This window comes from Phoenix dactylifera, chromosome 5 (assembly GCF_009389715.1).
Source record: "Phoenix dactylifera cultivar Barhee BC4 chromosome 5, palm_55x_up_171113_PBpolish2nd_filt_p, whole genome shotgun sequence".
NCBI classification, from domain to species: Eukaryota; Viridiplantae; Streptophyta; class Magnoliopsida; order Arecales; family Arecaceae; genus Phoenix; species Phoenix dactylifera.
In genome coordinates this window covers 6,556,597-6,571,551 of record NC_052396.1, presented here as the reverse complement: position 1 = coordinate 6,571,551, position 14,955 = coordinate 6,556,597, and the positions used below count along the sequence as shown (strand labels likewise).

The window sequence follows — 14,955 nt, the reverse complement described above, 5'->3', positions numbered from 1 at the left end:
CTGGCTATTGGCTTTTGAGCAAAGCGCTCCACTGGCTTGGACTCTCCGCTTCGACCTCTCCACGCGTCGGATGCCAGATAACTGACCGCGCTCCACCGCCGCGACCGAGTCCACTCACAATCCATGGCCACGTGGCGCCCAATGCCGCCCGCGCCTCCCATCCCTGAGGTCATTTTCGTAAATTAATTCAACAAAATAAAAAAGTGTCGGACTTTAATTAAAAAAAAAAAATCCGAACATGACGCCAAAGCCTATCACCTTCTGTTTTTTTAACCAATCCGTCTTCGTCCGAGTATTTAGGTTTTCCTCCGCCGAGAGCGAAGCCACTGCTCCTCTGAAACCAACTCCACACTTCTCAAAGGCTGAGCCTTTACGCTTCTGCAAGCGAGAAGCTGGGAGGCAAAGCCTTTGGTTTGACCCCCCTTTTCTTCCAAGTTTCTTTTTTTAAACGAAATATACCCAGTTTATTGTTCCCCCCTGTTCCTGGGAAGAAATTGGCGTTTTTTAGGTGTTTGATTGAGGGGTTTTGATGGTGGTTTGATATATTTGCGGGCGATGACTTATGGGGTACAATCCGAGGATGATATCGTGGTTTTGGGACAGAAGATGGGAATTGGGGACGGGAGTGGGGATTATGTGAAATTGGGTGATTTGGAGGCAGGGAGGTTTGTAGGGGTACCGGGGCAATGTCATCCGAAGAAATGGAATTCTCTCTGGTGGTGGATGAAGGTGGTTTTGTTGTCCCTTGGCTTGCTGGCAGGCACTGCGGCTGTCATTCTCTGCGTTGGCCCCGTTATCATCAAAAAGGTCTCTCCTTTATTCATTCGTTCTTTCTTTTTTCCTCTGTACAGTATTTTGCTTCGTGATCATTTTCTTTTTTCTTGAGGTATTTTTTTGGAATCAATTACCGCTTTGCACTGAGATGTAGTAAAAAAGTTGGCATTGATTGCAAAATAGATTTCGTTGCTTTGATATTCTAAAATTGCTATATTTTCTTGAAGAGAAGAAGCTATTTTTAGAGCTTATATTTGTCGGTAGAATTTGATCTTGTTATCAACCATTACTTGTTTCATTGCAACAACCAGCTAATTGTTCGTTAAATAATGAAATCGAATTAATTTAACTTGATGGAACAATCTCTCTCCCTCTCTCTCACACACACAGGCACCGAGAAATATTTTATTGCTTGCACTTAAAAAAAAAAGAACTTTCATTTTGAAGAAAAAAAAGTGGGTATTGACTTAAAACAGGCTAACATTCTATAAAGGGCAAGATTTGGGAACTCATTATGGTAATAATTTTTTTTCATTGCTTTTCTTACCTATCAAGAAAAACCACACTGTCTCCTTCAAGCCTCTCAAGCACATATAAAAGCTAATTCTGGGAGTTGGAAGCATATCGAGCATAGCTGTGCGGTCAAGAAATTATTCGATGCATGGAATCAAAGAAGTACAAAATGAATTATTGAGGGTTAACTGGATAAGTCTCCTGTTTTTACGTTGAGAAGTGTTGAAGATGCGAAATACCCTAGTTGCTGGCAATGCGATGCTCTATCATGCTTTTAGGTTTGTGATTGGATTCAATAAATTTGAATTCCTTTTCATAGATGGTGTTTAATGTGCCAAATTATGGCTTGAGATGTTTTCCAAGATCTTTTTCAAGCTGAGATTTAGATGGGAAGCTTAAGGATTGCTCTCAAGCATGTGGAGCCTAACTTGGGAGATCCAAGTTGCACATTAGGAGGAATTGTTAGTCCTTTTTTATTAAAAAAGAAAAAAACCCAGTCTATCTATATTGTTTTCTTATAGGGATTATAGCATCACTTGGAAGATGTATGAGTCACTGAGAGGGGACCATGGCTTTTTGTTTCAACTCCTACTTATTTTATGTTCTTTCCATAGCTGAAAATTGTTTTAGAGGAAAGGTATACTGTCAAGATTGTCCATTAGGATCAAAATACCTTGTCCAATGCCTTTATTTCATGTCTACTGTAATAGCTAACATAATTTCATTTTATAGCTACATCAAACAAGTCATCGCTCAACTAAGTTATAGTCGGCCATTTTTAACCATGACATGGTATATATCCACTTCACGAAAAATAAAAAAGTAGTCAAGAAAGAAAGGAAGTAACCAACAGTAGTCATTCTTAATATCTTAGTAAACCTGATAATTTGAATGTCCATGGAATCACTGTGGTTGGTTTCTGGTGACCTAATATATTTGGGTAACAGAATTGTAGATCTATGAATCATGAATAACAATCCATTTATACAGGATAGCTTTTGGATCATCAATACGGGACATCTTGTGCGATATTCTTTATTTTGCACATAAAATTCTGAATTTTTGAGAAACAACTGAATTCTTGTTTTCTAAATGTCTTTTGGGCCACAAAGGAGAGAGAAACCATATAGGAGAGAAGTCTGGTTTTAATTTTTATTCTTTTGTTCCCAAGGCAACGGGCAAATATTTATAGGAACACTTTATAGATTTGAATGTTTTGTGTGCAACATTGTAGGGGATTGCTTAGAAAGCTTGCAAATTAATGCTTTTTTTGATATTAGTAAATTAATTTATATAACGTCGTATTTGCTTCATAGCCGTTCATAAAATTGCAATCCTCTACTTTTCATTCCAAGAAACTAATATTGTATGCTATGTTTGTTATATACAGATCTGTTTATTCTCCATCTCTAAATTTAATATTTTATAATGATAGGTTTTGTTACTTTTGTATCACTCAATGTTCAAAATAATTCTAATTGGAAGTGTTAGGAGCTGTAGAGAGGAATAATATTGGTGCCATGATATTACTTTGTTCGTCGAAAAGAACTATAAATAGTAGTTATGCATGATTTCTGCATCTTTGGATATCCAATTTTGCTTCTGGAGATTGAGATGCAGCTAAAATTTCTTCACTATGTGTGTCCTTAATGCATGTGGATCATGTGTGAAGATATGCATCTCATAGATGTGCAAGCCATAAACTTACAAATTGCTTCATAAAGAAAAATTGTATATTTAAGATGGTGAAATGAGTGGAATGAACTGAAATTTGATTCTTTCAACCTAGTATTCAATTTTTGCCTTTATCATGAAAAACCTTTCACTCTTGAAGTACATTGTCCTTTCACTTCTGAAGTACATATATCACCTGTTTTCTAGACTTACAAACACAGTGTGGTTGTTTCCGAAGGCCAAAAAGATGGGTTCAGAGACTTATGAGGGGAGGAGGTTTGGGAGAAGTTGAGATACATGGTTGGGAATGATTTATAAATAGGGATTTTTTTTTTCAAAAGTATTTGGATCAGAGAACTTTCAATGTATTCCTCTAGATTATTGGGTGTTTCATTTCCTGCAGCTTGGGTAGCCAAATCTATGAGGTTAGGGGATGGTTGACCCTGTCAGAAATCAGAATGCTTCAAAATCTAGTCATTGGCTGTTTATCTGTAAAATGATGGTCAGAATCACTATGGCTTATTAACAGGAATTTTGGAATTTTTAACTAATATGGTTCTATAAGCAACTGTTTGGTTGTAAGTAAACCTATGGAAAGGATTTTTTTTTTTATTTTTTTACATGGGAAAGGAATCTTTTATTTTTGCATTTGATTGGTTGGCTACTAAATTTGATGATTTGGAGGGGGAAAAAGCTTCCCTCTATACTCTGGATCTGGAGAAGTTGGACTTCTTCATTTTACGGCACTTTTTTTTTCTGGGAAGCAAAAGTGAAACTTTCCAATAAATATATATTATTTTTCTTTCTTTTTTCTTTGTTTTCACGTAAAAAACAAACAGCTAGAAAATGTGTTATTCTAGAAGAAAACTAGTTCTTTTAGGATATTTCCCCTTGCAACCAAATAAACCCAAAATGAATTGGACAACTGTTTCTTTTTTTCAGAAAAAAAGGTTTCTTTTTTCTTTTCATTTGATGTGCTGCAAAATTGTAAGTTCATCTTGCCCGTGTGATATAAGCATGGTGCATTAATAACTTGTCATTTGTGTGTTTTTGTAATAGGTCTTTAACAAAAAATGTATCTACAGAACAATCAAATTGGAAGTATTGATGTAGTAACGACTAAGTGACTCCTTTGAATTAGATTAATTACATCGCACAAAGAAACTCTTAAGCCATCCAAGGCACCATCCGGAAACTCCATATGTCTGACTTACAGAGCTTACAAGAAGTGATAAAATATATACTGACTGAATTGCAACAACACTAAAATTCAAAATTAAGTAAAGGCCTTGTGCTTAAGTCATGCAGATATTACTTTTACTCCATATGGATTACCTTCTGTTGCCTAGATAATCAATTCACTTTAGTTGCCTTGAGACTTTCATTCGGATTGAAAATGAATCTTCCAACAGCAACTTCTAAGTTCATCTGAATGGTTATGTAGAGGTTTCAAGCTGTATTCATAACGTGAAAATGTCATTAATTTAAATTTCCTTATCAGTGTGCAAATGAGATAATGAATCTGTGGCTAATGCTAGTCCACAAGAACATACCTTTGCCAGAATATAAGTTTGAGCTTTAATCTTCTGTTCAAACATTAAAGCTATATGAGGGACTACAGAATTTGTAGACCACACAATCCAGCACGTGTTTTTTTTAAAAATTTGTTTTTCTTATCTCCTCTTGCAAATGCAGCTAGAATACCAACCAAGGAGCAACCTTAATCCATCCACTCTCAGCCTCATTTCAACATTCTGAATTGGTGCTAAATTTGTAGCTAAATTATGAACGATAGACAATCTTGCCATGGAGCCTGCAAGACTATTTTGTAGTTAGTATGCATCTTATTGGTTACATATTTAAAGGTCATGCTATTGGGAAGCAACCATCCAAAGTTCTCTAACTTGGAAAGAATCTAGAGGATGAGGGAAGAAGACAAGTTTTGATGTAGAGAACTGTTTTTACCTTTGAGGCACAAATTATAAACCATAAACTAAATTGAATTGGCAGCATTAATTGAAATAAACTAGAAGCTTGTTTTTATTAAATGATGTCACAATGATGGTAATACCTCAACCTTTAGCCATTTTTCTCATTCATTTGACTTCATTGGGTTAAATTTGTTATTTTGGCAGGTGGTTGTACCAATTTTGGACTGGGAAATGACCACTTTTAGCAGACCAGTTCTCGGACTGTTACTTTTTACTGCTATTGCATTATTTCCTGCTCTATTGGTGCCCTCTTCTCCTTGTATGTGGATAGCTGGGATGACATTTGGCTATGGTTACGGCTATCTGTTAATTATGGCAGGGACAAGCATAGGCATGTCATTGCCATTTTTAATTGGTTCTCATTTTCGTCATAGAATACATGTTAGTCTCTACTTCCCTCCCTTCTTGTCTATGTTTGTTTTCTAAATTTGTTGCATTTGTTTAATGCTATAGTGGATTCTTCTTTTAATTCTTTTGCAGAGGTGGTTGGAAAATTGGCCCAAGAAAGCAGCTATAGTAAGAATAGCTGGTGAAGGAGATTGGTTTCATCAGTTTAGGGCTGTAACTCTATTGAGGATTTCTCCATTTCCATATCTCATTTTTAATTATTCATCTGTGGCAACAAATGTCAAGTATGGTCCATACATATGTGGTTCACTCATAGGAACAGTGCCTGAGAATTTCCTAACGATTTACAGGTTGGAATTCCCCTCATACTATGCGTGCCTCTGTTTTTTGTTTTTCTTTAAATTTTTATTTTTAAGTACAGTAGTTGTAAAGCTGCCATTATAAATCTATTTACAATATATTTTCTTTTTTTGCTTATTGTCTGACACATCTAGTTTAGTTATATGTGTTTAAGTTTCATATAAGCATGCTGCATGCATATATATATATATATATATATATATATATATATATATATATATATATCAATGTTGTTAAAGGCAGCTGCTTAGGTGCCAAATTGAGCCAGGCTGCCTAGGCCAAGCCCACTGTAGGCTTTACTTCATTAATGGTTTCTTTTTTCCCTTTTCCTCCCTATTTGAACCCCATATGGGACCTTTTGGAGGGTAATGGAGGCTGCCACCAACCACTAGCTGCTGGTAGGCTGGTCAGTAGCTTTTGCTGGATCAGCCAGTGGTGATGAGTTGCAGCGATGATGCCAAATTGAGACAGGCTGCCTAGGCCCACTGTAGGGTTTACTTCATTAGTGGTTTCTTTTTTCCCTTTTCTTCCCTATTTGAACCCCATATGGGACATTAATGGAGGCTACCACCACCCGCTAGCTGCTGGTAGGCTGGTCAATAGCTTTTTTTGCTGGATCAGCCGGTGGTGATGAGTTGCAGCGATGATGGCTATATATTTTTCGCTTTTCTTCCTTTCTTTGTTCTGTTCTTTCTCTAGACCAATCTTCGGCATCTTCTTTGTCTTTTTCTTCTTCTCCATCATTGATTTTCCTTTCTCCTACAATTGCATCTTTTTCACTTGGCCATGCTTCCCCTACTTTTCATATTTTTGCCTTCATCTTGTTTGCTAAACTTTGTTCTGAACGCCACCTCCTTGTCTTCTTCTTGTTGATGGGTGTTTGCTATGACCCTCCAGTCTATTGGGTTCTACTTCCCTACGATCCTCTTCTTCCCTCTTCTTCTACTTCATGCTGGGTGTTGGCTTTTTGCGGCCCTAGCTATGGCCTATATAGCTTGATGGTCACTGCAATGGCAGTAATTCTATTATCCTTCTTCTTTATCTTGTACATTTTGATCTTGGACTTTTTAAGTGTGAAAAAGATTTCATGATGCCATAAAAAATGGCAGCCGAGTGCATGAGGCTTTCGCCATTGCGGGGTTTGTGGAGGGTTAGATGTACATAGTCTTACTGCGAGGCTGTTTTCGTGTTTTGAACCATAACGTCCAAGCCACAATGAAATAATTTTATTGTTGTGCAAAGGCTCACCCTCAGTTTTTGTAATGCCTTACATTGTGAGAAGGACAATCATAATTTCCTCCCTAGGTCGCCACCTAGGGTTAGATATATATATATAGATATATATATACATATATGTATTAAGATAAATTTGCTAAATTTGCAACATGGCAGTCTCAAATACACTATTAAGATACAGTTTTGTTCAGAAACTACTTAAGCCTATGAAGTATGAACTATTGCATGATTCAATGAACTCTTGTCCATTTAACTGAGCTTGTTTTGTACTAATAGAAGATGTTCAATATGATCGTTAAACCTGCTAACATGCTTGTGCAGACATGGCATTATGCATCAATATTGTAGTCATGGTTGTGTTTTTCGATTAACTTTCTTGGAAAGGGTTGAAAAGAAATAGTGCTAATAGCACATGCAGAGTTCTTTCTCCACCTCATAATTTGTCTTCAAAAGGCCTCGCGACCCTTTGGATATATTTCTTTTTTATAATATTAATCCAAGTAGGAGCTAAAACATTATTTACTCATCACTAGGTTCTAAGTTATATTGGAGTCATGAAGAAAGATTGGCTGAAGGACTTGGCTCATGTCAATCCATTTTTATATGTAATATTTACTTGATTTGCTATTATGCATGCAGCACTATACGGACATCCAGATACACACATCATCTGTATATATGAAAAATATCCATCAGATTTGGAATGTAATTCCATGAATAAATCATGTGATACAACTAATGCAAAATGATGCTTTATAGTTTGGCATAATATTCTGGATAGTTCTTTAATTGATTTAGGGTTGGAAATGGGACTAGGCTGCCTTGAGGCCCATCGTACTGGGCCAAGTTGGACAATGCTTTGGGCTTGAATTTTATTGGTCCGAGTTGGACACAGCTTAAAACTTGAGGCCCAAATAACTTTTGGTTGTATGTGGGCAACCCTTGGCTCAGCTCAAGTGCAACTTGCAGTTACTAAAAATTTATTGTATAGAGGCACGTAAACATTAATCAATTAAATGAGTGAGTTAATGCAATGGAGAATGCTTCAGTCATTTTAATGTTAGGGGCTTACCAGGAAAAGGGATGAGGAAAAACTAGCAGATGTTCTTGTTTTCAGTAGTATATACATATCTAGAATGTGGTGTGAAGAGATGTATACATATCTTGAACTCTCACATTTTACCGTTGAAGTCCCAAGTGTGTGTATGTGTGTTTGTGCATGACAGTATCATTATGGAGAGAGGTTTGCGAGCACAAGCATGGAGGAATGTCTGTAATGCATGTGCAAGAGATGTGAAAGTTGAAATTTGAATCACAATCACTGTGAAGGTGCGGTGGGAATATTGAGCCAGATCACAGAAAAACAAAATGGATGCTTCCTAAGCTGGTTGAATGAGAATCATTCTAGGAGAAATGATGGGAAAGAGCCTTACATAAGGATGACTTTAATTTGTTAAAAAAGAGAAAGCTTTACCAAAAGTTAAATTTGTGTGGTTTTAGTGACTGTGGAGAAAACAGGCTTTAAAATTAGATGTGACATAATTAAAAATATGGAGAGTAACAGAACAAACCAAGGCAGGCTTGCTTAACATGCCAAATGGTACAAGCACATCCGAAGAAAGGGATTCATTGTACTTCACAAATTACTCCCAACCAAGCTCATATAACCCAATGTTCGCGTGCTCAACATACCATGAGAATTTCAAATGGTACGAGCACATCAGAAGAAGGAGGCGTATTGTACTTTACAAATTACTTCCTAATCAAACCTTTAAAGCCATATATGAGGCTATGAAAGAGGGTGGTCCTAGAAACTCAGGCAGGTAAAGTACTTATAGTACTCGGGCAATGAATAGGAGTACTGGCAGTGTCTAATGCACGCTTTCCTGGATAGTTCTCCTGTTTTTTGAAATCTTATAGAAGGCAAGGGAGCTCCAATTGGCACTAAAAGGTGATCTCCAGAGGTGGCTTGTCCGTTCATATTGTTTGCAGATTACAAAACATTAGTTAATTAGATTAAGGAACCAGTCAACCTTAAGTTTGGTATATGCTACATCTTCTTGGGAATTAATGTATAAATGCTGGCCCTGTATGATACAAAAGCACAGAGTAAATTAAGCACAATGGAGAAATGGATGGTGTTTTACGCAATAACAGGTGACTAAAAACGATTGCCCAATAACTTTTTTTCACCTGCTGTTTTATTTTATGACCTAAAGGGCTGGATGGATTGGATGTTCAAACAAATTATATAGGTTAGATGCATTGCAGAACCGCCTTGATATCCATTAAAATGTTGATCTGTGAAAAGGGCCTGATGGGCACAAAGTAGATTTAAGGATTCGAAGGAAAACTGTATGAACAATGCCTGCCGCTTTTCACAGATAACCCTATTTAGGAGGGGCCAAGAGGTTTTGAATGCAAGATGAAGAGATTATGATAGGTATAAAAGAAATTATATGGAGGACTAATAAGAAATGATCTGAGGGAATCTTATCTCATTCTCAATAATAATAGGAGCAGGGGTTAGTGGCTCTTTGATCCATCATGTTAGGTTTGGCACCCTGCTTTGTTCTCTCTCCTGCAGTGCCCCACCATCTGATTCCTTGAGCTGGAGAGAGTTAATTCTTAAATTAAACAGGCTTTGATGTGTCAGTATAATTTCTTTAGCACACTGTTTGTATAATGATTTCTTAGTCCTAAAAATGTAGGCTACAGATTTAAGGAAAAGAGATCTCTGATTACTGACCAGGTTGCGGGTTCACATTGGAAATGGATCTGTTGTTGATTTGGATCAGGGCCCTTGTTCTTGGAATTGGATGGTAAAGTTGGTGAAGCTCACGGTGTTAACCAACAGTGTCGCAGTTCAATCCATCGAAATCATATAGCTTTGTTTGAATCTTTCTTTGTTCCCCTGCATGGTGAAGGAATCATAAATAGTTAATGTTTATTACAAGAAGAATCTTTGGGGTAGTATTCCTTCTGGTCTTTGTTGAATGAAATTTCAAAAGGGAGTTTCTGGCATATTACAGAGGCCACTGAAACTTTTGCTCAGGTGTCTTGTGGGAAGCTGCCAAGAAGCATTTTCATTTCTTGTTTTAGTGACACAAGGGCACACAGGCTTCTGTAGCAGATAAATAAAAGTAAACCTGGGCTGTGTGTGAAAAATCAACACAATCAATCACTCTCTTTTTCCTGACCCTTGTGGAAGCTTTATGATATATACTTGCTTTTGAGTAGTGAAGATACTGTCTCTATTTGCAAGCAGCAACCTGATCTATTTTTCTTTTGGGTGTATATCACTTGCGAGAACAGTGGGAAACTGCTCCAGGCCTTGGCAGACGCTACCAATAGAGGTGGCTTCCTTTCAGTGGAGCAGATCATTTATGATGCTCTCGGCTTCTTTGCTGCGATAGCTGCCACTGCAGCCATCACGGTCTATGCCAAGAGAACTCTTCAAACACTCCAAGCTGAGGAGGAGCTCAGTTAGCTCCAGGCAATTCATCAACCTAGGCATGGACCACAGTAGTTGATGTTTGCAGCTGTGTATTCATGGAGCACTCTCTTCTGTTTTCTTCTTTGCTGCTATAGACCCACAGACGTTCTGCTTTGCGAACAATTTACTTGCACATTATACCTTGGGGCCAGTGTTATAAGGAAGGGGAGTTGATGTTGCTTTATAAAGCTTTGCAATTAGTAGCAGATGCTAGAAAGAAACTGTGACTGTATGTACTTATTGTTTTTTTCAGACAGGGAAGAAAATTTGTTAAGTTATACTTTCTTTCTTCTTTTTTTTTCTTCTTTTTGCCTAGTTTGAAACAAAAAGTTATGAATGCTATCTATCTAACCATTGCTTGTAAATGCCATCTTCCAAGTTGTCAAAGTTGTTAACATGACATTTACTGCATCATTGATCAATAACATAAATAAAGCTGTTCTTCAAGAATGACTGGATGTAGACACTGGATGCCAGGTCATCAAGTTAGACTTGTCAGAGCAAATTTGGATCCCTTGGGCCTTTTAGTCTTTCAAACCTAAAGGCTCTCAGAGGCGTCCTTTTTAATCATAACTGCAGAAACCTTTGTGTTTTCCAGTCAACCTTTACAGAAACAATTTCCTTTTCTTTTAGGGCTCGTTTGGTTCGCGGGAAAAGAAGAAGGGAAAGTATGGTCAACGGGAAAGTAATGAGATGCCTCTTGTTTGGTTGGAGTTTTCAAAGGAGAGAGAAGGGAAAGTTGTATTCCCGTGGGAATGTGATTCCCACATTTCATGGGAAAGTCTTTCCCATGAGAAACATGGAAAAGTTACTTTTCCATGAGGCGGGAATCACTCCATTTTTACTTTTTTCCAAAAAGTCCCTTCAGCATTAAAGAAGCATTAAAGAGGCACTAAAAATCTAAATTTTATTAAGGGCATAATAGGAATTATGTATAACTTTTCTAGGAAAGTGGATGGCCAACCAAACATAAGCACCTTGGAAATTTGTCACTTTTCCATGGTCAACCAAACATGCCAAAAGTACTTTCCTAGGCATCCTCTTCCTAGGAATTTGTTTTCAGGAATCATATTCCTAGGAAGAAAAATGCTTCCCGCGAACCAAACGAGCTCTTAGGGTGCTGACTTACTCGGTTAAGTTACTGGTGCTGGGAAAGTCACTAGGTTTCAGATCTTGGAACTCATGATCTTGTTTCAAATCCTACCTGCACCTGATTTATTTTAAAAAATGTAAAAAAAAACTTTACCTGCTATTATTAAATGTCAAATCTGTGGGTGGCTTGTTACGGCGTTGCATTGATGTCAAAGCATCCGGAATTCCTCCCGTGACCATCAGACAACCTGGCATCCTTGGACTAGCAAGAATACCAGGATTCCCACTGGAGAGTACGTAAATATGGATTGTATCCTTGAGAGATCTTGGACTCTTATAGGATCCAATCACCAAAATATAACAAATTGATGTTTGGATTTTATCTGTGGATAAGGTTGAATTTTATTTGGAAGTTTGCTCTTTCAGTTCCCATTATTCTAGATTCATTAAATTGGTATATGTATTTTGATGACATTGTAAGGTGATGAAATTGCTTTAGGATTATCAATGAAAGTTGAAATATATGATATATTCTTTATTAATTACATAGATCGCTTAGGGCAGACGAGACAAGAGGAGAGGAATGTTGTCCATGAGGAGGCTGCATGTACATTGACATGTAATGTCTCGGGCCATGGATGATACAAAAAAAATTATATAAAACATAAATGGCCAGCATCGCCGCAACTCATCATCACAGGCTAAATCTCTGCACTTACACCCGATGTAATGCTGCATCAGGCCACCTTAGGTACAGACTGCACTCGGTTTAGCTGGGATAAGCTTGTATTAACAAAAATGGGGGAATAAGCTAAACCATTGAGACAACTCGCTATGTTTGGTTATTATTATGGGTTTAAATAGGAATAAACCATCTTTATACCAGATCCAAATAGGGCCTTAAAAACTAAAGCCACCAGACCATGGATGCCAATAATCTCTTTTAGGTCCTATCACAATGTATACGTATGTATATATATGTATATGTACTCAGGACAATCGTTCATAATTGATTACGAATAATAAGTAACTATACAAACTAAAAGAGAGACCACACATGATTTTTTAGGTTTAGATTTTCAATTAGATAGTATATCACTGACTTTGAATATTTAACTTTTTTACAATAAAAATTTAATATAATATTTAAGTATAATCTTGATTGTGGGATCTTCATCAAATGTATACTTTTAAATAAATTTTGTGCATCGGACATATCTTGCGCAAGTAAATAAGATATTAAAATTACATCTTTACTAATAATAACAGTGAAGTCATGCTGATGGGGCTCTAGGTTATGATTAATTGTTAAGAAAATAAAAAAATAAAAGAAATAAGTCAAAGGCAGAAGGAGCATATTTATTCTTTTTATTTTGACAAATACAAAATTTAACTATTTAATTGCAAGATAAAGATATAGAAAAGTAGTGTTCTTCTAAAAAACTCCCTTCCTTCTTTCTTCTTGTTATTTGTATGGGATTAAAGAAAAAATAAAAAAATAAAAAAAACCATTTTGCATGATTGGAATTTGACCTTTTGTTTTCTAGAATAAAGTTTTATAAAATTACCAAATTAGACAACTAGAAATTAATTTTTCTCTATTTCAAGGAAAAAGAAATGGCTCTCAATAAATGGAAAACCCTCGCTTTCTCTTTATTTTTCTTTCCATTTATTTTTTTAATACTGAATAATGAAAAAACAAAGCAGATTCTTCTCCACCTCTCCAATTCTTCTGCTTTATTGGCAACTGAGCGTCAAGATGTGGTCCAATCATGGTCACAACGGAGACCAACGTTGATGCCAGATGGGGATTCGGACCCATCCAGCCTTGTAATTTCTCTCCGCATTACTTGGTTTGGGTCATGTCGAATGTGATGGATTTGTACCAAAAGTTTAAAAAAGTAAGAACGCAATGGAATCACGGAAAAAACGAAATCATAACCACGGGTTGTGTCAAAGTTTCATTGCCTGTAGCTGACTTAATAAAATAATTTTCATTGGGAACATGATCATATGAATCCCCCTGGATTTATCGCTCAGTTTGACGTAGCTTCATATAACTGTACCAACCACACCTCTTCCTTTATTACTTTTCTTTTTAAAGGCAAAGCCAACTTGTCTTGCATGCACGCCGTTGCTTGGACGTTGCTTAGACTTATCTAATTATTAAAAGCAAAATTATCGTACGAGCCCTGGAGCCCTTCCCTGCCTACTCGCTCTGTTTCTCCGCTCCATTATTTTTAAAAGTTAAATTCTTTATCTTGGTAGGTGAAGCTCAAGATATTGAGATTACTTATATAGATGTGAGCCAAGTTTAGATTTTTGATATGACCATCAAAAGAATACATAAATTTTCTAGCTAGCATAGTAGCATCTCCATGCTTAAGTATTTGCGTATTTGCATAAAATTTCTACTACTTTTTGTTTTTATTTCACTTTAATTTCAAACTAATACATCATCGCTTCTAAAAACTTTAAACATCATTGGAACAGTTTGATAAAATAAAAAGGTTTTGTCATATATGCCCTTCAATTTGGTTCATTTTTTTTGAAATTTTGAAAATGAAAACAGAGAGCAAGAGGAAAAATAGTCATACGGGTCCGCAAGGAAGCAGTTTTCTTGATGAAGTTATTGAAATAGATGTAGGCTATAAAGGCTACCTGTAAAAGTGCAGAATCAAACAAAAGCGAGAAATAGAAAAATAATAAAATCTATCGAGATCCAAGGAAAAAGTAGAATGATCAGTGGAGATGCACATCCCAGAGTTATAGTTACAAAAGTAAAGATTATTTTTTGCACCTCTGCTCCTTTGACCATAGTTATTTCTTAACATGGACATTTGATTGGGAGATCCCCATGGAGATCGGAATTGTTGAGAGCTTGCCACTGCACATTATGATAAATAGATTAACAAAGATGAGAGTGACATCAATAAGAACCTGTTGTCAAAGCTGAAACTTGCCTTTCAAGCTCCCTTGTGACAAGGAGAAACACCCGAGCTAACCTCTCTTTAAAGAAAGCTCTTTTCTCTACATGATCCTACTATTAATGCAACGAAGAACATTGATTTAGATATTTAAATTAGGGAAAAGAATATATGAACTCAGAGATATCTAGAATAAAAAAGAAAGATTCTACAATTAGCAGGGCATTAACATCAGGGCTAAAAAAGATACAGAGGAAGAGAAATGACTTGCAAACCTCTGTTTCATAATAAACTATGATCAACCACAATCATCCATGACTCTTTACAAGACTCCATAAGTGGAAGTGATAGAATTTTTTTCTGGAAATGTGGTGGTAAATAGATCATTCAACGATCTAGATCGGATGGATTTTATTTCTTTCTTCAATAGAATAGAAAGAAAAAAATAAATTAAATTGTAGAGTCGTAAGCATAAAAGATGCCTGTACGATTGTACAATTCTATTAAGCCCCTGCGATACATATAAGAGAGTTTTATGTACCTT

General features: G+C 36.4%; 1 protein-coding gene across 1 annotated transcript; it reads left to right on the top strand.

The window, feature by feature from the left end:
• Positions 1-272: 272 nt before the first annotated feature.
• LOC120110836 (TVP38/TMEM64 family membrane protein slr0305-like) lies at positions 273-10,773 on the top strand. Its single transcript, XM_039126666.1, has 4 exons — positions 273-807; positions 5,097-5,333; positions 5,433-5,650; positions 10,212-10,773. Exons 1-4 carry the CDS (start codon positions 556-558, stop codon positions 10,384-10,386), a joined length of 882 nt encoding a protein of 293 aa, XP_038982594.1. The 5' UTR covers positions 273-555; the 3' UTR covers positions 10,387-10,773.
• The last annotated feature ends 4,182 nt before the right edge of the window (positions 10,774-14,955 follow it).